The 26,970-nt window shown below is 41.0% G+C and overlaps 1 protein-coding gene and 1 pseudogene across 10 annotated transcripts in view; both read left to right on the forward strand.

Annotated features, from left to right (window-relative positions):
* The window catches only part of NBEA (neurobeachin), a 954,039-nt gene that overhangs the window by 757,159 nt on the left and 169,910 nt on the right, over positions 1-26,970 (forward strand). For 8 of the 9 annotated variants that reach the window (XM_080658500.1, XM_080658501.1, XM_080658502.1 and 5 more), the window contains 2 exons: positions 8,016-8,133; positions 8,454-8,556. In XM_080658500.1, the coding sequence (XP_080514626.1) occupies positions 8,016-8,133; positions 8,454-8,556 (221 nt within the window). Of the gene's footprint in view, positions 1-2,680; positions 2,730-8,015; positions 8,134-8,453; positions 8,557-26,970 lie in introns of those variants that run through there. The other variant, XM_080658508.1, reaches the window with a different exon arrangement.
* On the forward strand, positions 14,378-16,053 carry LOC308244437 (actin-binding protein WASF1-like; annotated as a pseudogene). Its single transcript has one exon. The product of its transcript is annotated as an actin-binding protein WASF1-like (transcript).

Below are 26,970 nucleotides of genomic sequence, written 5' to 3' on the forward strand. Positions count from 1 at the left end.
CTGGCCTGTGCCCTCTTACAGTCCGGGACCCCTCGCTCCTTACTGCCTGCCTGCTTGCTGCTCCCTACTGCTTGGCTCCGAGTTTCCCGCCACCTCCACTGCACTTGCCAGCCGTGAGGCCGGCTTCTGGCTGAGCGGCGCTCCCCCTGTGGGAGTGCACTGAGCACCAGGGGACGGCTCCTACATTGAGCATCTGCCCCCTGGTGGTCAATTCATAGTGACCAGTCATTCCACTGTTCGGTCAATTTGCATATTAGGGTTTTATTATATAGAATAGGATATTGAATGTGAACTGTAAATGAAAAATAAAATTTAAAAAAGAACCAAATAAAATTTTAGATCTGAACAATTTTTAATATATATATATATTTTAATTCTCACCTGAGGATGTTTTTAAAATTGATTTTTAGAGAGAGAAACATCCATGTGACAGAGAAATACCAGTAGGCTGCCTCTGCACCTGCTGACCCACTGGGATCTAACCTAAACATAAGTATGTGCCCTAACCTAGAATCCAACAGGAAATCCCTTGGTGTACAGGTTGAGACTCCAACCAATTGAGCCACCTGGCCAGGGCAGATCTGAAAAATATTTTTTTAATGTACCTCCAGGCCCTGGTCAATGTGGATCAGTAGTTAGAGTGTCCTCCATGCACCAAAGGGTCATGGGTTCGATTCTAGGTGAGGACACATACACAGGTTGTGGGTTCCATCCCTGTCAGATTGCTTGGGCAACTGATCAGTGTTTCTCTTTCTCTTTCCCTCTCCCTTCCTCTCTCTCTAGAATCAATGAAAAGAACATATCCTTAGAGGAGGACTTAATAGGAAAAAAAATGCTGGTTTGGTTCAGTGGATAGTGCTTTTACAGGCGGACTGAAGGGTACCGGGTTGGATTCTGATCAAGGGCATGTAACTGGGTTGCAGGCTTAATCCAGGGCCCTGGTCGGGGATTCAGCAAGAGGCATCCAATTGATGTTTCTCACATTAGTTTCTGTCTTTCTCCCTCCCTTCCACGCTCTGTTAAAAAAAAAAAAAAATCAATGCAAAAATGTCCTCAGGTGAGGATTAACCAAAACAAACAAACAAACAAACAAACACCCATCCCCAGTGTGATTATTGAAGGAGCATATGAAGTATTCGTTGAATGAATGGGAAGGGATGGGATTTCGCTTTCTGTTTTAGCAACTCTGCAAGCCAGAGGGTTTATTTTTATTTTTTTAAACATATTTTATTGATTTTTTACAGAGAGGAAGGGAGAGGGATAGAGAGTTAGAAACATCGATGAGAGAGAAACATCGATCAGCTGCCTCCTGCACACCCCCCACTGGGCATGTGCCTGCAACCAAGGTACATGCCCTTGACTGGAATCGAACCCGGGACCCCTCAGTCCACAGGCCTACAACCAGTTAGGGCCAGAGGGTTTATTTTTTATTTTAATTTTTATTGACTGATTATTTAATAGAGAGGAAGGGAGCGAGAGAAACACCAGTGTGTTGTTCCACTTATTATGCACTCTTTGGTTGCTTCTTGTCTGTGCCTTGACCAGGGATCCAACCCACAACCTTGCTGTATCAGGAGGAGGTTCTAACCCACTGCACTGCCGGCTGCCTGTCAGGGCCCCTCAACAAAACCCCTCTGGCGTGCCCTGGCCTCTGCTGTGGGCCGGAGCTCTTCTGCTACAGCAAAGGTTTGGGTTCCATTCTGTCAGGGTACCTACTTAGGTTTTGGGTTTGATCCCCAGTCCGGGTTGACTGCTGCTCAGGAAGTAACCGAGGACCGTTGAGGTCCATATGCTCTAATCATTCAGCAGGGAGGTGGGGTTCCATTGCTGACATGCCCGACTCTGATCCCCACTACCCTTGCTCCTCCATCAAGGGCGACTTCAACTATGGCAGTTGCATGGCCTCCAGGTAGGTCGCCCTCTCCGCAGCTCGCCAGGCCTGGCTACTGCACAGTTGCCCCGGGAGGCGGATTTCCGGGTTCCCAGGGAAAGCAGGGTCCTGGAGGGAAAGCAGGGTCCTGGAGGGAAAGCACTTTGCTCCACCTCCCTTCGGGGCTCCCGGGCTGGAGTGGAGCACTTGTCCTGCTCAGGGCTTTGAGGGGAGAGCCATTCCAGGGAGTCCTCCTAGCTGGGTGTGAGAAAATGAAACTGGAGCCCTTCCTCCTTGAATCCTGTCATCTTCGGGCATGTGAATGCATTTTATTTTATTTGACACAGCCTCACGTGCCCAGCCTTGTGCAGCACGCAACCACACCCACCCGCTCCTGCCAGACATTAACCATGAGGGTGTCCTGGCTAATTAGCATATTCCTCTCTTATTATATAGGATGGTACTACATCAAACTGAAAAGGTTCTGCACAGCAAAGGAAACCAACAAAATGAAAATACAACCGACTAAATGGCAGAACATATTTGCCAACGATATATTCGATAAGGGGCTAGTATCCACATTTTATAAGTAACTTATACAATTCAACATCAAAACCCCCCAAACAATCCAGTTAAAAAATGGGCAAAGGACCTGAATGAACACTTCTCCAAAGAGGACATACAGATGGCTAATAGACATATGAAAAGATGCTCCAAGTCACTAATTATCAGAGAGATGCAAATTAAAACCACAGTGAGATCTCACTTCACACCTGTCAGAATGGCTACCATTAATCAATCAACAAACAACAAGTGTAGGTGAGGATGTGGAGAAAAAGGAACCCTCTCCAACTATTTGGTGAGAATACAGATTGGTGCAGATACTGTGAAAAACAGTATGGAAGTTACTCAAAAAACTATAAATGTAATTGCTTTATGGCCCAGCAATTTCACTTCTGGGAATATACCAAAAAAATCCTGAAACACTAATTTGAGGGAATATATGCACTCCTATGTTCATTGCAGCATTATTTACAACTAGAGGCCCGATGCACAAAATTCGTGAAAGAATAGGCCTTCCTTCCCTGGGCTGCAGGCACTGGCTTCCCTCTGGCACCCGGGACCCAGGCTTCCCTTGCAGCCCCTAAAGGACGTCTGGTCTAATTAGCATATTACACTTTTATTATTATAGATAGCCAATATTTCAAAGTTTCCCAAGTGTCCATCAGTAGATGAGTGGATTAAAACGCTGTGGTACATTCACACAATGGAATACTACTGGTCAGCAACAAAAAGAAGGAAATCTTACCTTTTGAAACAGCATGGATGGACCTGGAGATTATTATGCTAAGTGAAATAAGTCATCCATAGAAAGATAAGTACCATATGATTTCACTTGTAAGTGGAATATAATGAACAAAATAAACTATCAAACAAAATAGAAACAGACTCATATATACAGAGAACTGACTGACATCTATCAGAGGGGAGAGGTTTGGGGGACTGGGTGAAAAAGGTGAAGGAATTAAGGAAAAAGCAAACAAACAAAAACCACATAGACACAAACAATATAGTGATTGTGGGAGGGAAAGGGGTCGGGGATAGTATAAGAGGATAAGGTGGGGATAAATGATAATGGAAGGAGACGTGACTTGGGGTGATGAACACACAATGCAATATACAAATGATATAGAATTGTATACATGAAACTGAAACCGGATAACCAATGGGTCAGGGCTGCTTGTCACTACTTGAGCCAATCTAGCAGAGACAGGGTTGAGCTGACAGCATGAAAGAGCAGCTTGTCATCCACAAAAATCTGCTCTGCAAACCCCCTTAAGCCAGCTGCTTATATAGGGTAGGATAAAGATTACATGGGGAAATAGGCTATGCATGCTGGGATGGGACTCCATTGTTTGGGCAACAAGGTTGTTAATCTTTCCATGATAATAGGTAGTTCTTGAATGAGAATGGACCTTATTCCAAGGTTGACTCCCAGGGGGCTTACAACTCCCAGCCAGGTTAGAATGTACTTTCTTTAACCAGAACAAGGCAATCATGGTTAACAGAGCATGATAAATATTTCCCAAAACTATAGCTAGTTCCCAATATATCCTATTTTTGCCCCTAACAAAACCTATATAATTTTATTAACCCAATGTTGCCCCAATAAGTTAAATACAAATTTAAAAAAAAAAGAAAAAGAAAGTGGTGGTAGGAGAACTGATAGAAGAGTTTGTGTTATCTGTCTAGATCCAATCAGGAGAGAGAAACCATTTAGCAATTTGAACAGGGAATGTGTAATATAAATAGTTATAATAAATTATAACAGGAAACTGGAATAACCAGGAAATGGTTAGTAAGAAATAAAAAGAACTCTAAACATATATGTGTTTGGAATAGCATATACAGTATAAGGAGTAGCCACTACCCTTAGAGTTGACATTGAACCCAGGGAAGAGGCCCTCCAGGCCTTGTTGTGAAGAGCATGGCTGTAGCTCACTGAATGGTGGAGAAGTCATTCTGGTGCCTTGCTGGGGGAGCTCTGTCCTCTGGGACTTTCTAGACATCTACTCTCTCAGGAGTTGGTGAAGCTGTTCCTGGGAGGCTTCTCACCACAGGCACTCTGCTACAAAACTGGCTGGAGTAGGGGGAATCCTGGAGGAAACTAGTCACTGGGTACTGTTTGCAACCATATATTGCAGGCCTACATATTGCAGGAACTTGCTGAGTGAGCACACCAGAACCAGGAAGAAAACCCTTCCTCCTGCATTGTCTCTTCAGTGTCCTTTCCTGACAAAGCTTAACATTGTGCCAACTAGCAAAGGAAAAACAAGGGTCACAGATTCATTTTCATAGAACAAGCCATTAAGGGTAAATTTGGTGCTGGAAAGCAAGCCTATATAATAAAGAGGTAATATGCAAATTAACCCTCATGCCCTCACAAGATGGCTGCCTACGACCAGGGGGTTAGTGAGGGACGACTAAACAACTGAACAAGCAGGCTGCGTGGGGTGACAAGGCCAGCAGGGGGGTTAGTGAGGGATGACCAGACGACTGAACAGCAGGCTGCATGGGGTGACCAGGCCGGCAGGGGAGGCAGTTGAGGGTGACCAGGCCAGCAGGGGGGGCAGTTAGGGGCCATCAGGCTGGCAGAGGGGGGCAGTTGGGGGCGACCAGGCCAGCAGAGCGGGGCAGATAGGGCCAACCAGGCAGGCAGGCAGGTGAGTGATTAGGAGCCAGCGGTCCAGGGTTATGAGAGGGTGCAGGCTGGGCTGAGGGGACACCCCCGCCCATGCATGAATTTTGTGCACCGGGCCTCTAATAAATTGACAACTGGCATTGTTGGTAAGACATGGAGTAGTTAAGGAGTCAAACTTATGTGTTTGACTTCTATGTGTTTATAAGCTACCTGCCTCCTATGAGTAAAATAAATGATAATGTGCTTAATGGAAAGGAATAATTGATCAAATATTTATTATATCATAGTTCTCAAAGAGGAAAATAAGCAAAATATGAGTGTATGTGTGTGTGTGTGTGTCTTTATCCTCCTGGCATACTGGTTTCAGTATAAGGGTGCCAACACAGCTTTCATGGGAAAAATCTCTTCTTTTTTCTGAGATTATAATCATTTTACTATCTGTGTTTTTAAGTGGTTTTAATATTTTTATTTTTTAGTGAAATAGTTGTCATAGTGAAAGATAGTTTTTGTTGTTGTGGCTGTTTTATTTGTCTTAAAATTTTTCCTACTTGGCAAAGAAAACCGTCCTATATTAGTATTCTTTCCATTTAAAAAAAATTATACTGGTCTATGAAATTCAAATCTGGAAACCATTGCACTCAACTAAGAATTTATAAATGTAAATTGTGACAGGTCACTATTATTCTTTTGTGAAATGTATAAAAGTTTTGTATTTAGAAACTGAAAAAATATTTGTCACTTTATATTCGGCAATAATGACATATAAACTTATGAACAGAACTCAAATAGTAGCTAAGGCCATTCACTTTACATTAATTGTCTCCACGTAAACTAACCAGTTACAGATATTATTATCACTTCTTCAGATATCAAAAATCAGATGGAGTTAAATAATTCTGCAAGGCCTTATAGCTAGAAGAAAGCAGAGCCAATATTTAAATAGGAGTCTGATAGGCTCCAAAATGTTCCAGGATTTAAATGTCTGACTGCCTCCCAAAACCTTCCAGTGTCTAGGGAAAGACAAAAAACGAATTAAGGAGTTAAAATTAAATTTTCAAAAAATATAAAAGACCAATAGATCATATATTTTGTGTATGTGTATACACACACACACACACACACACACACACACAATTCCTAGAGAAAGGAAATGTACAAAGGAACTTCATAACTTGTTTTCAAAGCTCAATGTATATCATGTACAAAAAATTCAATGACTAGTTTCCATTTTCACTAAAGAAATATAAATTTAGTAGATTATACAGAGTAAACCAATGCAAATGTATTGTAATATACATTAGTGTATCAGAAAGGAATGTGTGTGTTTGTTGCAGATTTGACTAGCTGTGGCATAACCAAATATGAATTTACATGCATCAGGTATCAAGATGTCCACACATATGGATCATTGCTGAGATTGTTTCAGTAGCTCAATGTTAGGGGCCAAACCTCAACCCGATTCCCTTGGCCTTCCTCTCATGGTTATGCAATGCTGCTACAGTTTCCACCATCACATCTCCTTTTAAGCAAGAAGGGGACAAGAGTGTACCAGCTATATATGACTCATTTTATCAGCTTCTCTGAAACATCCCCAACTGACTTTGGTTTTATTCTCATTAGCCAGTGCTGGGTCAAATATCCTTACCACTAGTTGTAAGGGAATTGAGGAAAGCAAGGAATGACTTTGTCATGATTGGCTGAGACCATAGGTTAACCACACTCTGGCCTTAGGGCCAATTCAGGCTATTCCTGTTGTTGTAAATAAAATTGTTTTCTTTTTAAGTTTCAATGGAGCACAGCCCTGATCATTTATTTATACACTGGAGGCCCAATGCACAAAATTCGTGCAAGAGTAGGCCTTCCTTCCCCCAGCTGCCGGCATAGGCTTCCCTCTGGCACCCAGGACCTGGGCTTCCCTCTCAGCCCTGGCTTCATCCAGAAGGTTGTCTGGAAGGATGTCCAGTCTAATTAGCATATTATGCTTTTATTATTATAGACTAGAGGCCTGGTGCATGAAATTCGTACATAGGGTTGGGGGTCCCTCAGCTTGGCCTGCATCCTCTCCAATCTGGGACCCCTCCGGGGATGTCCAACCCCTGTAGGATGAGGCCTAAACCGGCAGTCAGACATCCTTCTTGCAATCCAGGACTGCTGGCTCCTAACTGCTCACCTGCCTGCCAGCCTGATCCCCCTAACTGCTCTCCCCTGATGGCCTGATCCCCCTAACTGCTCTCCCCTGCCAGGCTGATCCCCCTAATTGCTCTCTCCTGCCAGCCTGATCCCCCTAACTGCTCTCCCCTGCTAGCTTGATCACCCCTAACCACCTCTGCCTTGGCCCCACCACCATGGCTTTGTCCGGAAGGACGTTCGGAAAACATCTGGTCTAATTAGCATATTACCCTTTTATTAGTATAGATTGCCTGTGACTGCTTTCATGGTACAGTGGCCAAGTTGAGTAATCATACCATCAGGCCTGAAAATATTTACCATTTGGCCTATTACCAAAAATATTTCCTGTCCTCCAGTTTAGATCAATCATGATCCATCACCTGAGGTTGACCACATGGACACTTCAGGGATAACTGGGCTTTCATTAAGCAAGGAAGGAGGAGGAAAGAAGATACTGCAAAAGAACCAACAGTTATGTCAGGTCACCTGGCCCAACTAATTATATACAAAATCAAAAAATTAAATAGATTTTCTGTTTTAAGTCACAGAGTCATATTGAATATACAACTTTTTTGCTTCTTCATTTCCCAATGAGCCAATTAAGAAAATTAAGAAAGGTAGAATTTTGCAAATATATAGAATTAAATGATATATAATGAATTCAGGAAGATGATCCCTAATTACTGACTTTTATATAGCACTGCCTAAGATATTGTCAGACTAAGTTTTAGACACATATTTTACTGATGGAAACTTCCATTTAAACTATTTTAGGTCCTTGCATACACTGAGGGACTTCATGGAAAATGGATGTTCAGTGAGATACGAGCTGTATTCTCAAGACGTTATCTTCTACAAAACACTGCTTTGGAAGTATTTATGGCAAACCGAAGTAAGTCTCTTTAAATATTTTGAAAGAAAACATGCTCATATTTGAATGCTATTTATTTGCATGGTGTAATTCTGTCTCTGCTTTCCCCCCTGTGTATTTCTCTCTGTTATGCCCTCACTAAAATAACAATATTAAGAAATTAATATGTTTGGAAATATTAATCCTAGGTTTATCATAGATAAAGTTATACAGAAAGGTGATTTCCAAGAAGATACATTACCCTTACAAATAAATGGTGATAAGCACTTGAAAATGATTTCTGAAGTTGATGGTTTGCTCTCCTGTACTTTTCTAAATCATGAATTTACTTCTTTCCACAGCCTCAGTTATGTTTAATTTCCCTGATCAAGCAACAGTAAAAAAAGTTGTCTATAGCTTGCCTCGGGTTGGAGTAGGAACCAGCTATGGTTTGCCACAAGCCAGGTAATTATATCATGTTATACATTTTCTATGGGTTTTATAAAACATACTTAATTTTAATAAGACAGAAATATATATAGGGTTACACCATTATAATTATTATAATTAGTTGAGAACCAAGGAATTTTCTTTCTTTGCAGGTTATTTGTAGGAAAAGAGGTTATGAAAACAACTATTTTAAGAATGACAGAATAGTTAAGACATAATTTTATGTAACATATAAATGAGGAAGTAAAAAATTGATTGAATATCATAGCTAGTATATAATTAAGACATTTTGCTTGGTGATCTTACAAGAAACATACCAAAAGCCTCATGATGTTTGTAATTGTAATAACATATAATTTGTTCTTATAAATATTTCTTCATTAAAGTAATAAAACTCCTAGCATTTATTAAGATTTATAGTCATTAATTATGGTTTAATTTTACCATTCCCTAAATTTTTTATCTAGGTATATAGATAACAGTACATGATTATATTTAATACACAACTTTGATACAACCAAAAAGTAAAACATCACAATAAAATAATAACAAAAAACAGGGCATTTTATTTGCAATGCGAAAGAAATGATTAACAATAACAGAGACACTATAACCCAAGGAAACTGGAAAAAAGAAAATCCTATATAATAAAAGGCTAATATGCAAATAGACCGAACGGTGGAACAACTAGAACAACTGGTTGCTATGACATGTGCTGACCACCAAGAGGCATGTGCGGAACATGGCGGCCATTGGCTGTGGTGGTATGGTGGAACAGGTGAGCAGGGGCGCCAGACCAAGGTGGGGAGCTGGTCGCTGTCATTGGGGTGAGCCTCTGGTGATTACTGAAAATTCTTTGCTCCCACGTGCCGCGGTCCCGCCCAGCGCTCACATCTGCTGCCAGCGCTGGCCCCACTCACACCCACTGCCAATGTCAGCCCTGCTTGCACCCACAGCCAGCTCTGGAGCTGCTGCTTGCACCTGCTGCCCATGCCTGGCACCAGTCCCGATCACTCGGCGCCATCAGTGGGTGTGAGAGGCAGGTGCCGGCCCTGATCGCCCTTGAGGGCTTCTCCACCTCCCACTGCTCCTGAGGGGTGATCGGGGCAGCAGCCGCTGCTCACACCCACTGACAGTGCTGGCCCCACTCGCACCGCTGCTGGAGCTGGTCCCAATCGCTCTGTACTGTCAGTGGGTGCGAGTGGAGCTGGCGCTGTCAATGTGTGGGAGCAGCAGTGATGGGAGCTGGGCTGCCGGCAGACAGGGGACAGGTGGTTGCGTTGTGAGGGGCCAGGCTGAGACCCACCCCTGTGCCTACCGCAGCCTCTCGGTCCACAGTTCCTTTCAAGGTGCATGAATTCATGCACTGGGCCCCTAGTGAAATAATAAAAATGATGTTTAAAGATTAAACAGTAACAAAGAATAATTTTTCTGCAATAACACACTGTCACAGAATAAAAACTTTGACACTTAATGTTTTTTCAGTTTTGAAAAGTGTTATACAGTTTTAACTCTTATAACTGAACATTGGGAAACAGATTGATGAGTATCTACAATTAGGGTGAAAGCTAATTTTGAATCAAAATATAAATTTTGAATATCCTTAGCCTGGGTAATTCCAAGTGATTGAAATTATTACAACAAATTAGTTGAACAAATTCAAAGTGAGTTATATCAAAGTATAGTTAATGCAAAGAAAATATGTGGCCAGTTTAAGCACCCTAAAACACTACTTGCCTTTCAATTTATCAACACAACCAAAAAAGAATGTGCACAAAATCCATTAACAGTAGATAATAGCATAAAGAGTACAGTCAACAATACTGTGATAACTATATGGGGCATGGTGGGTACCTGAAATATTGAGGGAAAACTTTGTAAGTATAGGATTGTATAACCACTATGCTGTGCACCTGAAACTAATACAAAATAATATTGAATGTAAACTGCAATTGAAAAATAAAATCAGACAGTACATAACACTGGGGGGTACAATTAAAAGGAAAATAACATCTTGGTATTTTTAAAGCATCATTTTGAAATCTTATTTTATTGAAGAATAGAGGCCCGGGTAGAGTCCCTAGGCCTGGCTGGCGATCAGGGCCAATCTGTGGGGTGACCAGCCTGGGGCCTGTGGGCTGGGGGCAGCTCCTGAGTTGAGCATCTGTCCCTTGGTGGTCAGTGCGCTGTTCAGTCAATTTGCATATTAAGCTTTTATGATATAGGATACTAATGTAAGTAGGAAACAGTAAATCTTGTGTATCACTAATATCAGTTAGTTAGTTTTGGGCTCCAAGTAACTGAATGCATGACTAAGTGTGGCTTAACAGATAGAGTTCTTTGCTTGTTAGTTTTTGTCTTTAATGTAAATGATCTGGAGTTGCCAGTATAGGCTCAGAGGTTCAGAGATGTTAGTATTCTTAGTTGGCCTCATGTTCGCAAAATAAGTACTACTACTCCAGACACCACATCTTCAGACAACTGCAGTAAAGCAGGAGAAAGACACAATGGATTCTTCTTAGAGCATCATGTTTTAAGAAAGAATATATTTCTCAGAAGCCTTCTGCAATCTTTATTTTAAGTCCCTTTTGGCCAAAATGGGTCACCTTCCCATTCCTAAAAACAATCACTGTCAACAGGAAGTGTGTTTACTGGCTTAGCCCCCTAGAATTCAGGGAAAAATACCAACTCCTTGTTATTTCCAACTTGAAAAAAATAGGGTGTCTTTTGGCAATGAAGAAAGAGATATCAGCTTTGGGTAGATAAATTAAGTCCTTGGGAATTATTGCACAGCACTGCATGGATGGAAAGGAAAACTAATCTTCTTCTGACTCCCCTCAAGTAGGCTACAGTCATTTAAAAGACAGGGACTTTGTCTTATTTATCTTTTAATCTATAGGATCTAGCATAGTACCTAATTGTAGAGGTGTTTTTAAGTGCTATTCAACTGGAATTACCTTGTATTGTAGTGTATCTATTCTCTTTAAGCTTACAGTATAAGAGCAATTTACTTACATGTGTGCACATGCTCAGATATTTGCCAGTAGACTGACAAGATTAAATTAAGAAACTAGTAGATAATTAAATAGTTATATAAAATACAGGCCAAACGAAAAAGTGCATTTACTCTATCAAGGAAATGTAGTTAATTTTGCAAGACTTGGTCTTATTGAATCTAAACTGACTGATGGTAATCACTACTTCCTTTCCCTGGTGCTTACACACTATTTAATCACCAATTCAATAATTTTTCCAGGAATTGACATTAAGAACTCACAAGGAGTTCTATATCCTTTTTAAAAATAATCTGCCGCCAAAACCGGTTTGGCTCAGTGGACAGAGCGTCAGCCTGCGGACTGAAAGGTCCCAGGTTCGATTCCGGTCAAGGGCACGTAACTTGGTTGCGGGCACATCCCCAGTAGGAGGTGTGCAAGAGGCAGCTGATCGATGTTTCTCTCTCATCGATGTTTCTAACTCTCTATCCCTCTTCCTTCCTCTCTGTAAAAAATCAATAAAATATATATTTAAAAAATAAAAATAAAAAAAAAATAAAAATAATCTGCCTCTTGGCATCTTTACCAATGACCATGATTCTTCAAAGATTACCAATATGGGTTTCTCAATGACATGTGTGTGATTTCCTTCAATAGTCTTCGACTTGTCTGGACCTGAATTAATTTAAAACAACCAGAGCTCTTCTACTATCTTTGTTACCTATTATGAGTATTATTTCCTTTTTAACCACATTCAGTCTTTTGGAAAATCATTATTCTTGATAGAAAAACTGGAAACAAAATAGATGTTCAGTAGTTTTGGTTCTGCTGTTACTTAATACAACCATTCTATCTTAAAATTCTGTCTTCACATGGCAGAAGGGAGCTCTCTGTCCTTAATTCTTAAAACAACCACATTTTAAAAACAAGGGGATTTGAGAGGAGAGAAGATGGTGGCCAAATAGGCAGACCTTTCTTGCACCTCCTCCCAGGGCCAGACTAGAAATAAAACTAAAGTGGGGAACATACACCTGGAATTACCAACTGAGGTCCAGCTGAGGAGACTTATATCAAGGAAGGACAGAAAATACCTGGAGACCAGTAGGAAGAGCAAAGTCCTGAGAGGGCCTGCCATGGGCAGCAGGCTGGTCAGCCAAGAGTGAGGAGAGATCCCTATGGGAGGGGCTTTTCCCTTAGGAGATAGAGGCCAGAACACCAGAACTGAGATCAGCAGCCCATGTAACACCCAGATGTAAAAGGCAGCAGGGCTGCTGGCCTCTGTGGAGTCTGGAGCCAGTATATTGGAGCCAGTTGAGAAAAAGCTTCAGTTCTGTTTTGGGTTGTGTTTTTTTTTCCCCCCCCCCAGAGCACAGGAGTTTTCATTTGCAGCTACTCACCCAAGGCTTTGGTGCAGATAGGGTCATGCATACTTGAGATGCCTAAGGAAAGGCTGGGGTAGAAGTATTGCAGGGAGGGGGGAGGGGAGAAGAGGTGGAAAAGCAGCAGTCAGGAGTCCTGCATTCGGTAGGTCATACATAACACCACCAAACCGAAACAACCATTTTTCCTGAGAGGATCCCCTAGCCACTCCTAGAAGCCACAGCTCAGGAAAAGGAAAAAAACCCTGTCCTAGGTGATACAGCCAACTACTCTCAGGAGCCCTGCCGGCCACACTCTGCATCTTGACCTTTGCAAAACAGAAATAGCTGCAGAGGTCAAGCCTATAGGTTTGAACAGCCTCAGGGAGGCTCTGTCCTAGGAACTATCATGGGAAGCTGACTGGTGCCTCTACCACACTGGAGAGCTGATAGAAATTCCAGGATTTCAGCTGATCCCACTGGATTGCATACAAGGATCTCTGCCCAGCCAAGGGACAACTCACAGAGTAGCTCTGGCTTAGGGAAACATACCCACCACTTACTTTGCCTGAAATCCGAACATCACCTCCCCCTCGTGGGAGACGCAGAGGTCTAGACTCCTGATTCTACCTAAAGCCCTTTCACAAACAGACTTGTGAGTGATTAAGATTGACAGCTGCCTAGCAAACGAAGGTTCTTGGAGGCAGAGACCAGGGAACCTTGGGAAGCTTTCTGACTCAGCCCTGTGCCCCATGCTGCAACAAAACTGCTTTAGAGGGAAGCTTGGCCCCTCCTGTGCACAGTCAAGTCCTGTGAAGACAGACACAAACTGTAGATCCATTGGAGCTTCAAGCAAGTTACTGAAAGCCAAAGGAGAGGGCCGCGCGGGGAGGGGGAGAGTTGGGGGGGCGGTGGCAGCGGCGCTTGATGGTGTTCCCTTGCGCGCGGAGCACATTGTGGACCCTACCACTGGTGGGCTCCACTGGCGGTGCTCCCCGTGGCCCGGTGCATTGGCCGCTGCCCAGAGCCGGTTCCACCCGGAAGCCTGACTCTTCTGGAGGCTCTAGGGCAGGCGTCCTCAAACTACGGCCCGCGGGCCACATGTGGCCCGCCGAGGACATTTATCCGGCCTGCCAGGTGCCGCTGCCTGTCCTGCTTAGCAGCTGACTCGTCCCGGGCCCACAGTGTGCATAGGAATTTGTTCATGGTTTTTTTTTTAAACTATAGTCCGGCCCTCCAACAGTCTGAGGGACAGTGAACTGGCCCCCTGTTTAAAAAGTTTGAGGACCCCTGCAGGAGACCTGGGAGCAGAGGAGGACTGGCGGCCTCGGGCGAAGCATGCAGAAGGGCTAAGGCAAGAGCCCCCAAGATCTCTTGCTTTTCTTGTTTGAGCTTGTTGCCATAACCCTCTAGATAAAATGGAATGCACATAGGCATTGCAGAGGCAGCTGCTTTAAGGTGAACTGGCACAGAGGTTGAGCTCAACATGCCATTAGTGAAAAGAAATATCGATCCTAGGCACTTGTGCCACACAGCACTGACTAGAGGCATTAAGAATGAACTAGAGTGTGTAACCAATATTTCCTTGGCAAATATAATTAGACAATTAAGTAGCCTAAGTAAATATGCTGAAGATATATTTGGAGAATTATTCAATGAAGCACATAGTTTTTCCTTCAGAGTTAACTCATTACAAGAACATGTGGACCGTTTATCTGTTAGTGTTACACAGCTTGACCCTAAAGAAGAATTGTCTTTGCAAGATACAACAATGAGAAAGGCTTTCCGAAGTTCTACAATTCAAGACCAACAGCTTTTTGACCGCAAGACTTTGCCTATTCCGTTACAAGAGACATACGATGTTTGTGAGCAGCCTCCACCTCTCAATATACTCACTCCTTATAGAGATGATGGTAAAGAAGGTTTGAAGTTTTATACCAATCCTTCATATTTCTTTGATTTATGGAAAGAAAAAATGTTGCAAGATACAGAGGATAAGAGGAAGGAAAAGAGGAAGCAGAAGCTGAAAAATCTAGATCGTCCTCATGAACCAGAAAAAGTGCCAAGAGCACCTCATGACAGAGAGAATGGCAGAAGTTGGCCCAAGGTCCAGAGTTGGCTGAAGATGATGCTAATCTCTTATATAAGCATATTGAAGTTGCTAATGGCCCAGCCTCTCATTTTGAAACAAGACCTCAAACATACGTGGATCATATGGATGGATCTTACTCACTTTCTGCCTTGCCATTTAGTCAGATGAGTGAGCTTCTAACTAGAGCTGAGGAAAGGGTCCTAGTAAGACCACATGAACCATCTCCACCTCCACCAATGCATGGAGCAGGAGATGCAAAACCCATACCCACCTGTATCAGTTCTGCTATAGGTTTGATAGAAAATCGCCTTCAGTCACCAGCTACAGGCAGGACACCTGTGTTTGTGAGCTCCACCCCCCCCCCCACCTCCTCCACCACCTCTTCCATCTGCCTTGTCAACTTCTTCATTAAGAGCTTCCATGACTTCAACTCTTCCCCCACCAGTACCTTCCCCACCTCCACCTCCAACCACTACTTTGCAAGCTCCAGCAGTAACACCACCTCCAGCTCCTCTTCAGATTGCCCCTGGAGTTCTTCACCCAGCTCCTCCTCCAATTACACCTCCTCTGTTACAGCCCTCTCCACCGGTAGCTACAGCTGCCCCAGTATGTGAGACTGTACCAGTTCATCCACTCCCACAAGGTGAAGTCCAGGGGCTGCCACCACCCCCGCCACTGCCTCCCTTGCCTCCACCTGGCATTCGAACATCATCACCTGTCACAGTTGCAGCTCTTGCTCATCCTCCCTCTGGGCTACATCCAACTCCATGTACTGCCCCAGGTCCCCATGTTCCATTAATGCCTCCATCTCCTCCATCACAAGTTGTACCTGCTTCTGAGCCAAAGTGTTATCCATCAACCCTACCTGTAAGCAGTAATGCCAGGAGTGTACTTCTGGAAGCAATACGCAAAGGAATTCAGCTACAAAAAGTAGAAGAGCAGCGTGAATAGGAAGCTAAACATGAACGCATTGAAAATGATGTTGCCACCATCCTGTCCTGCTGTATTGCTGTGGAATATAGTGATTCAGAAGATGATTCAGAATTCGATGATAGATTGGTTGGAGTAAGGAAAATGCATTGATAAATATTACAAAACTGAATGCAAATGTCCTTTGTGGTGCTTGTTCTTTGGAAATGTTTGATCAGTCCAGTGTTTTGCTTTTTCCCCCTTAAGATAAATAACGCTTTTCTTCCATAATTTTTGATTTCTAAGAAAAATATTAGCATACATTTCAACTAAGTGTTTCACAGTGGCTTATCTTTTTTATTTTTCCCTGAAAAGACACAATTTGGTCAAATAAACCATTAAGTATTAAGCATGGACAGCTGTTGTTAGAGTAGCAGATTCAGTTTTTGATATATCTTAATTGTGCACTTTGTGAATTTTAATTTAAAGAAAGCAACTGAGATTGAAATCTTGAGGACAGCTGTATCTATTAATGAGCCTTATTCAAAATCTTGATGTTTTAAAAGAAGAAACACTGACTTGATTATATGAATACACTCAGAAAGTACATTTAGCTTGTAGTATTGAATTCTCTTAAAGGAATGCTTGAATTTCTTTAGTTATTGTTTTATTGTTTTTAAATACTTGCTTTATTTGAATGTTTAGCAGTACCTCTTCCCACTTATATATTGTGTGGTATGATTTTGCTTGCTTATAAGAGTTTAAAGATTTCCATGTGAAATACTCTGACATAAACATACATGTAACTTACATAACTGTTAAGAATGATTTAATAAATGGTTCATTTTAAAGGGAAAAAATAGCCAAAGGAGGACATTTTCTGACAGAGATTAGCACAGGGGTGGGCAAACTTTTTGACTCGAGGGCCACAATGGGTTCTTAAACTGGACCGGAGGGCCGGAACAAAAGCATGGATGAAGTGTTTGTGTGAACTAATATAAATTCAAAGTAAACATCATTACATAAAAGGGTACTGTCTTTTTTTTTTTTATTTCAATAGTTTTATTCATTTCAAACATTTTAACAAGAAGAATGTAAACACTAATTATTATAATTTGAAACTTCAAAAAATGGAGGAATCATAGCACAATAACATACCTTATATTGAAGATGGCAAAGGCAAAATAAAATTGCCTAACAAAGGAAAGGTACAAAAGCCTTTCAAATTAAACTTAAATATAATAAAATAATTTAAAACTAAAACAAATAGAAAAGAACAAAATGTGTAAACAGTAAATTAAACATTTTCTTTAGTGCAACTTCCAAATTATGCCCGGGACGTAGATGTAGATGGCAATGTAGACAGGGTTGAAAGGTTTTTGGTCTTTAAAACATCAACTTCAGTGGGAACAGTGTTGTTGGTCTCCTTTTTTAGCTAATGCATCAAAGTCTGGAGTTAGTTTTCTTGTGGCTATTCTCAGGATAGATCTGAGGTGTTCGTCAGTTAAGCTGGATCTGTGAGGGGCTTTGTTGAAGTTCATGACGCTAAATGTCTGCTCACAAACATAGGTTGACCCAAACAGCACCAGTATCTTCTGTGCCATCCTCCGGATGTTTGGAAAAGTGGCTTCATTAAGTGAAGCATAAAAGTCTCTTAGTTCAAGAGAGCTGAATTTCTCCTTTAGGACAAAGTCAGACTGAAGATCGATGAGTTCCAGTTGCACCTCTTCTGGTGCTGTTTCAGGGTTTTGTGACAAAGGACGGGCCACCAGTTGAAGTGACTGGTCAATTTTTTCAACATCAGAAAACCGACGACAGAATTCTGCATGCAGGTCATCCAGTGATTTGCTGTATTTCTTAACGTTTTGGATGGTCTCCTTCTGTGTGGCTAGTGTGGCAAAATGAGTGAAGACTTTGTCTAAAATTTGTCTGGAAAAGAAAATCAGCTTCGATTAAAAGGCTTTCACATTAGTGTACATGTCATGTACATACTGATCTTTTCCCTGTAGCTTCACATTTAGCTCATTCAAATGTGAAAATATATCTACAGCAAATGCAAAGTCACACAGCCAATTCTTGTCACTCAGCTCAGTAAATTCGTCAGACTTCCCCTTTAATTTAAAAAATGCACCAATCTCTTCTTTGAGCTCCCACACTCGTTGGAAAACTTTGTCCAAACTCAACCAGCGGACACGAGAGTGGTAAAGTAAGTCGTGGTGATCCGCATCAGTTTCCTCCAGAAACTTAATAAACTGACAGTTCTGAAGTCCCTTTGCTCGAATGAAATTAACAAGCTTTACGACTGGATTAACAACATGATTAAGTTGTAATATAGACTTGCACGATGATTCCTGGTGAATAATACAGTGAAGAAAAATAACATCTTGGTTAGGGTTCTCCTCTTTCACTTTATCCTGAATTCTTTTTAGCAGTCCAACATTTTTTCCACTTAAAGTTGGAGATCCATCTGTCGTGACATTAGCAAGTTTACTCCATGGTAGCTTCATTTTCTCGATGACAGTAGACACCCGGTCATACAAGTCCTCTCCCCGTGTTTTTCCTTTCAGTGGCTCCATGGCTAAAAACTCCCCTGTAATTTCAAAATTGTCACTAATCCCTCGGATAAAAATTAAGAGCTGAGCAGTGTCCTTTACGTCATTACTTTCATCCAATGCTAGTCAATAAAACTTAAAGAACTCTGCCTTACTATTTAACTTGCTGGCCAAGTCTTCATCAATCAGTTCCACTCGACGAGTCACTGTCCTGCGCGATAAGCTGAGTTTTTCAAACTTGCCTTTGCTCTCTGGACACAAGAGACCTGCTGTCTCTATCATACATGCTTTCAAAAACTCGCCTTCACAGAGAGGTTTGCTAGCTTTTGCTAATTTGAATGATAGCATAAAACTTGCTTTGGTAGTTGTCTCTTGAATTGCAGTTTGTCTGTGAAAGACATTTTGCTGAGCCTGTAATTTAGCCATCAACCTCTGTGAGGTAGCCTCCCGTTCTTGAGGTGACTGCTTGCTAGCATAGTTGCCATGCTTTGTGGCAAAGTGACGGCTGAGATTGTACTCTTTGAAGACTGCAAGTGTTTTCTGGCATATCAGACATACCGGCATTGATTGGACTTCGGTGAAAAAATATTTTGTTGTCCACTCCCTCTTAGACACTCGGCATTCACTGTCCACTTTCCTTTTCTTTGGTCCACTCATGTTTAATATTGGGCTAAAACCAACAGTACCGTTCTCTTATTAAATTCTTTACTAAAATAAGACAGTAAAGTATAAAAACAAGTGATTAAATTTGCTCTACTATAACATTTTTGGTCTTCTAAAAAATATATATATAACAAAATCATCTGAAAAAGTTCACACATGGGACAGATACACACCCTGACCATAGAGAACAACCCCTTTCCTCCATAGGAAACCTGTGTATCTTTCACATAGGCCCTTTGTTTATGGTAACACACATAGCTGCACATTGCTGTGTCTTCCAGACTCACTTGTATGGGAGGTGCTAGGGCAGTGCAAAACATGCGTAACCAGTAGTTACCACTAGCACTTCCGTTACTGGCAAAAAACAGCCGCAGTGCACATAGTGTGAAAGAGCCTATTATCAATGTCAGATTGCATCCACTGGACTCTATAAAAACAACCAAGTGCCACTTTTAAATGCCCACTGCAACAGTTTTTCTTATTAAAAGCTGGAAATGGCAGGATATTTATATATATACCCCTACTGTGACAGCCTGGCAGAGCATTACAAAGGAGAAAACCCAGCATCTGGTGATGTCCATAAGTACAAGACTTCAGGCTGTCATTACCAGGAAAGGGTTTCATCCAAGTATTAGACATGAACATTTGATTTTCAGTTTTTCATTTGTCCAATTACTTCTGAAACCCTGAAATTAAGCGATTTTGTAATAAAATCTTTAGTTCATCGCATTTCTATACAATCTTTTTGTTCAACCCACTGAATTAGGGTTCATTCACACTAGCCGTGCTGCCGTTGCAGTGTGGTGCAGTACTGTGTTTGAGTAGAGCTCTTAATCTTACCTCAGAAAGGCTCTGATACTGTGCTCTCCAGGGGCGTGTCTCCCTACATCACCATGATAACGTGTCTACGCATTCCCAGGGTGATGTCGGGAGACGTGTCCGTGGGCATTACAAGGAGCCTCTGGAAGATTGAGAGGTTGTTCCTTCTACTGAATGGGCGGATTTATATCCGCCCACTCAGAAGAAGGAGCTGCGGCCGTGTTTCCCGACGTTTCCATGTTAACACTGCTGCTGGTGAAGGAGCGGAGGGGAGAGCAAGAGAACCCTCAGCTCTTTTGGCTCCGCGGGCCGGATAGAACAGCCAAACGGGCCGGATCTGGCCCGCGGGCCGTAGTTTGCCCACGGCTGGGTTAGCACCTAAGTACCTCCTGGGAAGCCCAGAATTGCAGACAGAATAGTCAGTGACAGTCATCAGAAAAGCAGGATTCAAAGAGTGCTCCCAAGAGGCACTAAACTTGGCTGAGATGAATGTTACCCCCCCTTTTTTCTTTTTTACTGATCTGCTTTATCTGCTTTATTGATTTGTTATTATTTTAGTCTCTCTTATTTCATTCACATATACAATTTTTCTCTTCCCCTTTCCTACTCAAAATTTTTTCTTTTTCTCCTGCTTTCTCATCTTTTCTTTTTCATTTCTTATTTTGAGTTTATCTACTTTCTTCTCTATTTTCTCTTTCAATTTTATTTTATTTTAAACAGTTTTCCTCCCCTACTCTTTATTCTTATTTTCTTTATTTCATTTCTCCCATCATATTCCTCCACCCCCTTTTCTGTTTTCTTCTGTTTTGTTTTCTCCTTGTATTTTTTCCTTATATCATTCTTCTTCTCTCTCTTTTTTTAATTCTTTTTCTTAGTTTTTATTTTTTATTGTTTAAAATATTACATATATTAGTACATATATCTCCTCCCCCCACATTGACCTTCCCCCAGCCTCCCCTACCCCCTGTCGCATGCCCTCATTCCACCCCACCCAGTGTGTTGTGTCCATTGGTGTGCTTATATGCATGCATACAAGTCCTTTGGTTGATCTATTTCCCTCCCTCCCCAGCACTCCCCAGCCTTCCCGCTGTAATTTGACAGTCTGTTCGGTGCTTTACTGCCTCTGTATCTTTCTTTTTATTCATCAGGTTATAATGTTCTTTATTTTCCATAAATGAGTGAGATCATGTGGTATTTTTTCTTTCATTGCCTGGCTTATTTCACTTAACATAATGCTCTCCAGGTCCATCCATGCTGCTGCAAATGGTAAGAATTCCTTCTTTTTTATAGCAGCATAGTATTCCATTGTGTAGATGTACCATAGTTTTCTAATCCACTCATCTGCTGATGGGCATTTAGGCTGTTTCCAAATCTTAGCTATAGTGAATTGTGCTGCTATGAACATAGGGGTGCATATATCCTTTCTGATTGGTGTTTCTAGTTTCTTGGGATATATTCCTAGAAGTGGGATTACTGGGTCAAATGGGAGTTCCATTTTTAGTTTTTTGAGGAAACTCCATACTGTTCTCCACAGTGGCTGCACCAGTTTGTATTCCCACCAGCAGTGCACGAGGGTTGCTTTTTCTCTGCATCCTCGCCAGCACTTGTCGTTTGTTGGTTTGTTGATGATAGCCATTCTGAGAGGTGTGAGATGATACTGCATTGTCATTTTGATTTGCATCTCTTGGATAATTAGTGACTTTGAGCATGTTTTCATATGTCTCTTGGCCTTCCTTCTGTATTCTTTTGAAAAGATTCTATTTAGGTCCGTTGCCCATTTTTTTTACTGGATCATTTATCTTCCTTTTAATAAGTTGTATAAGTTCCCTGTAGATGTTGGAGATTAAACCTTTATCAGTGATGACATTTGCAAATATGTTCTGCCACAGAGTGGGCTTTCCTGTTATTTTATGGATGGTTTCTTTTGCTGTGCAAAGCTTTTCATTTTGATGTAGTCCCATGTGTTTATTTTCTCTTTAGTTTCCATTGCCCTAGGAGCGGTATCGGTGAAGAAATTGCTTTGGCATATATCTGAGATTACTCTGCCTGTGGATTCCTCTAGTATTTTTATGCTTTCCCGTCTTATGTTTAAGTCCTGTATCCATTTTGAGTTTATTTTTGTGTATGGTGTAAGTTGGTGGTCTAGTTTCATTTTTTTGCATGTATCTGTCCAATTTTCCCAACACCATTTATTGAAGAGACTGTCTTCACTGCATTGTATGTTCATGCCTCCTTTGTCAAATATTAGTTGAGCATAGTGGTTTGGGACGATATCTGGATTCTCTATTCTATTCCATTGATCTATATGTCTATTCTTGTGCCAGTACCAGGCTGTTTTAAGAATAGTGGCTTTGTAATACAGCTTGATATCTGGCATTGAGATCCCACCTACGTTGTTCTTCTTTCTCAGGATTGCTGTGGCTATTCGGGGTCTTTTTTTTATTCCAGATGAATTTTTAGAGAGTTTGTTCTAGGTCTGTGAAATATGCCATTGGTATTTTAATGGGGAGTGCATTGAATCTATAGATTGCTTTGGGTAGTATGAACATTTTAATGATGTTGATTCTACCAATCCATGAACATGGTATGTTCTTCCATCTGTTTACGTCTTCCACTATGTCTTTTTTCAGTGTCCTGTAGTTTTCCACGTATAAGTCTTTTACCTCCTTAGTTAAGTTTATTCCTAGGTATCTTAATTTTTTTGGTGCGATGGTAAATGCGATTGCTTTTTTAGTCTATCTTTCTGTAAGTTCACTATTGGTGCATAGAAATGCCATAGATTTCTTGCCATTAATTTTGTATCCTGCTACATTGCCGAATTCATTTATTAAGTCTGTTAGTTTTTGGATGGAGTTTTTCGGGGTTTTTATGTACAATATCATGTCATCTGTAAATAAGGACAGCTTTACTTCTTCTTTTCCAATTTGGATGCCTTTTATTTCTTCTTCTTGTCTAATTGCAATGGCTAATACTTCCAGTACTATGTCGAACTGGAGTGGTGAGAGTGGGCATCCCTGTCTTGTTCCTGTTCTTAGGGCAAATGGTTTTAGTTTTTGCCCATTGAGTATGATGTTAGCTGTGGGTTTAACATATATGGCTTTTATTATGTTGAGGTACGATCCTTCTATTCCCACCTTGTTGAGAGTTTTTAACAAGAAAGGGTGTTGGATTTTGTCAAATGCTTTTTCTGCATCAATTGATATGATTATGTGATTTTTATCTCTCAACTTGTTTATGTGATGTATCACATTTATTGATATGCGGATATTGTACCATCCTTGCATTCCTGGGATAAACCCTACTTGGTCATGGTTTATGATCTTTCTGATGTACTGCTGGATCAGATTTGCTAGAATTTTGTTGAGGATTTTGGCATCTATGTTCATGAGGGATATTTGCCTGTAATTTTCCTTCATTGTGTTGTCTTTATCTGGTTTTGGTATTAGGGTGATGCTGGCTTCATAGAAGGAGATTGGAAGTGTTCCTTCCTCTTGCATTTTTTGGAATACTCTGAGGAGGATAGGTTTTATTTCTTCCTTGAATGTTTGGTAAAACTCTCCTGTGAAGCCGTCTGGGCCCGTGCTTTTGTTTGCCAGAAGCTTTTTGATGGCTGCTTCAATTTCTTCCATAGTTACTGGTATATTGAGCTGTTTATATTCTTCCTGATTGAGTTTTGGAAGGTTATATTTTTCTAGGAATATGTCCATTTCCTCCAGGCTGTCCAGTTTGTTGGAATAGAGTTGTTCGTAGTATTTTTTAACAATCCTTTGTATTTCGGCGGGATCTGTTGTTATTTCACCTCTTTCATTTCTGATTTTGTTTATTTGGGTCCTCTCTCTTTGCTTCTTGGTGAGCCTGGCTAGAGGTTCATCAATCTTGTTTATCCTTTCAAAGAACCAGCTCTTGGTTTTGTTAATCTTTTGTATTGTTTCTTTGGTCTCTATGTCGTTTATCTCTGCTCTGATCTTTATTATTTCCTTCCTTCTGCTTACACTGGGCTTTTCTTGTTGCTCTCTTTCTAACTCTTTGAGTTGTAGGGTTAGGTAATTTATTACCATTGTTTCTTGTTTATTGCAGTAGGCTTGTAGAGCTATGAACTTCCCTCTCAAGACTGCTTTCGCTGTGTCCCATAGATTTTGGATTGTAGTGTTTTCATTGTCATTTGTTGCCATGATGTTTTTTATTTCTTCCTTGATCTCTGTGGTAACCAAATCATTGTTTAGTAGCATGCTGTTTAATCTCCATGTCTTTGATTTCTTTGTTGTTTTTATTATAGTTGATTTCCAGTTTTATGCCACTGTGATCTGAGAAGATGCTTGATATGATTTGTATCTTCTTGAATTTGAAGAGACTTTGCCTATGTCCCAATATATGGTCTATCTTTGAAAATAACCAATGTGCACTTGAGAAGAATGTATATTCTGTGGCTTTGGGGTGAAATGTTCTGAAGATGTCAATTAATTCCATCTGTTCTAGTGAGTCATTTAGGATTGATGTTTCTTTGCTGATTTTTTGTTTAGAGGATTTGTGCAATGGTGATAGTGAGGTATTAAAGTCTCCTACTATGATTGTATTCGCTGTCAATCTCTCCGTTGATATCCTCCAGGAGTTTTTTTATGTATTTGGGTGCTCCTGTATTGGGTGCATATATGTTTACCAGAGTTATTTCTTCTTGTTGGATTACTCCCTTTAGTATTATGAAGTGGCCTTCCTTATCTCTTTTTATGTCCTTCAGTTTGAGATCTAATTTGTCAGATATAAGTATTGATACCCCACCTTTTGTTTTCAGTTCCATTTGCCTGGAAAACCTTTTTCCATCCCTTCACCCTCAGTCTGTGTGCATCTTTTTTTTTTGTGGTGGGTTTCTTGTAGACAGCAGATATATGGGTCTTGTTTTCTTATCCAATCCATTACCCTATGTCTTTTGATTGGGGCATTTAATCCAGTTACATTTAAAGTTATTATTGATAGGTACTTATTTGTCACCATTTTTATTCTTTACCCCTGTATTCCTTCTTTGCTTCCTATTTCTTTCTTTTTTTTTTTTTTTTTTTACAGTAGACCCTTTAGCATTTCTTGCATTGCTTGTTTGGTGGTAATAAATACCCTTAGTCTTTTTTTGTCTGTGAAGCTCCTGATTTCACCTTCAATTTTGATTGATAGCCTTGCTGGGTACAGTATTCTTGGATTCAGACCCTTCCTTTGCATGACTTTGTATATTTCATTGCATTCCCTTCTGGCCTGATGAGTTTCTGTTGAGAAATCAGTTGCTAGTCTGATGGGGGTTCCTTTATATGTAACTTTCTGTCTCTCTCTTGCTGCTTTTAAGATTCCTACTTTGTCGTTGGTGTTTGCCAGTTTAATTATGATGTGCCTTGGCGTTGGTCTTTTGGGGTTCATTTTCCTTGGGACTCTGTGAGCTTCTTGGATTTGTGTGGGTTTTTTCTTCCCTACGTCATGGAAGTTTTCTGTCATTATTTTTTCAAACTGATTTTCTATTCCTTGCTCAGTTTCCTCTCCTTCTGGAACCCCTATTATGCGTATATTGTTTTGTTTCATGTTGTCCCAAAGTTCCCTTAGGCTCTCCTCCTACTTTTTAATTTTTTTTTTCTAGAAGCTGCTGTACTTGGGTCTACCTTGTTTGTTTTTGATGTAGGGGTACCTGCTCCTACCTTGTCTTCTAGCTCACTGATGTGGTCCTCTGCTTCTTCTAGTCTACTGTTGATGTTTTCTATTGAGTTCTTTATAGCAGCGATGTCTTTTTTCATTTCTTCTTGCTTCTTCTTCATTTCCTCTTGGTTCTTACACATATTGTCGAATTTGTATTACATTCTTTTCATCCACCTTATTACCCTTTCTCTGAATTCTTTCTCTGACAGGTTGCTTGCTTCCATTTCGTTTACTACCTTTTCTGGTGGTGCCTGCTTTTCTTTCATATGCGGGCTGTTTCTTTTTTTCCCCATGGTCTCTATTCTCCAGGTGTCTGGTTATGTAGTTCTCTCTCTCCGCTGGGCCCAGCCTCTGGAGCCACCCCGCGTCCTGGGCGGGTCCACCGCGTGCTCTCCCTGGCCCTCCCCAGGGGCCATTCTCCCAGGCACTCAGCGCCACACTGACTTTCACTCAGTTGCTCACGCTCTCACTCCAGTCTTGTTCTTTTTTATCTTTCCTAATTCTATGGTCATTGCTTTTGTTGTTGTTGTAGGGGTCTTGTGTATTTTCTTGTTTTGTTTCTTTTCTTTTGTGTTTCGTTGTGTTGTATTTTGTTATGTTTAGTCAGTACCTCCACAAGAGCTCATACGGTGTGATCGGGGGTGAGCCTCAGAATCAGCCAGCCTGAGAGGAGATTCCCTCCATGAACAGAACAACAACATGAAGACCCAGTTACAATAGGAGAACCCAAATAACTCAAAAAATGGGCTTTCCTAGAGCACCCAACTCAGGAGATGCACAACTTGGTCCCACGAAACACCTACTACATAACACCACTCCACAAAGTATGGGCAAGATAGCAGTTTGATTAATACATAGAATAAATACAATGGGATAGCAAATATGGGGAAACAAAAAAACAACCCCCAAATGAAAGAAAAGGCGGTATCAGCAGAAAGGGAACTAAATGAAATGTAGGCAAGCAATTTGTCAGATAAAGAATACAAAGTAATGGTTATTAGGGTTCTCAGACAACTTAGTAAAATCTACAAGCAACTTAATGAGAATTATAGGGAGCAGAATGAGAACTATACCAACATGAAAAAAACAGATTGAAACCATGAATAAGAATCAAACAGAAATGAAGAATGACATGGCCTAAATAAAGAACACCCTGGAAGGATTCAATGGTAGGCTAGAAGAAGCTGAGAACCAAATCAGTGAATTAGAAGACAGGGTAAAAAACAAACAAACAAACAACAAAATAAAACACTCCCATTCAGAGCAGGAATTGGGAAAAAAATTATAAAGCAGGAGAGTCTAAGGGAGCTTTGGGACAACATGAAACTTAACAGCATTCATATCATAGGGGTAACAGGAATAGGGTAGCAAGG

The sequence above is a fragment of the Plecotus auritus genome (assembly GCF_963455305.1).
Source record: "Plecotus auritus genome assembly, chromosome: 3".
NCBI lineage: Eukaryota > Metazoa > Chordata > Mammalia > Chiroptera > Vespertilionidae > Plecotus > Plecotus auritus.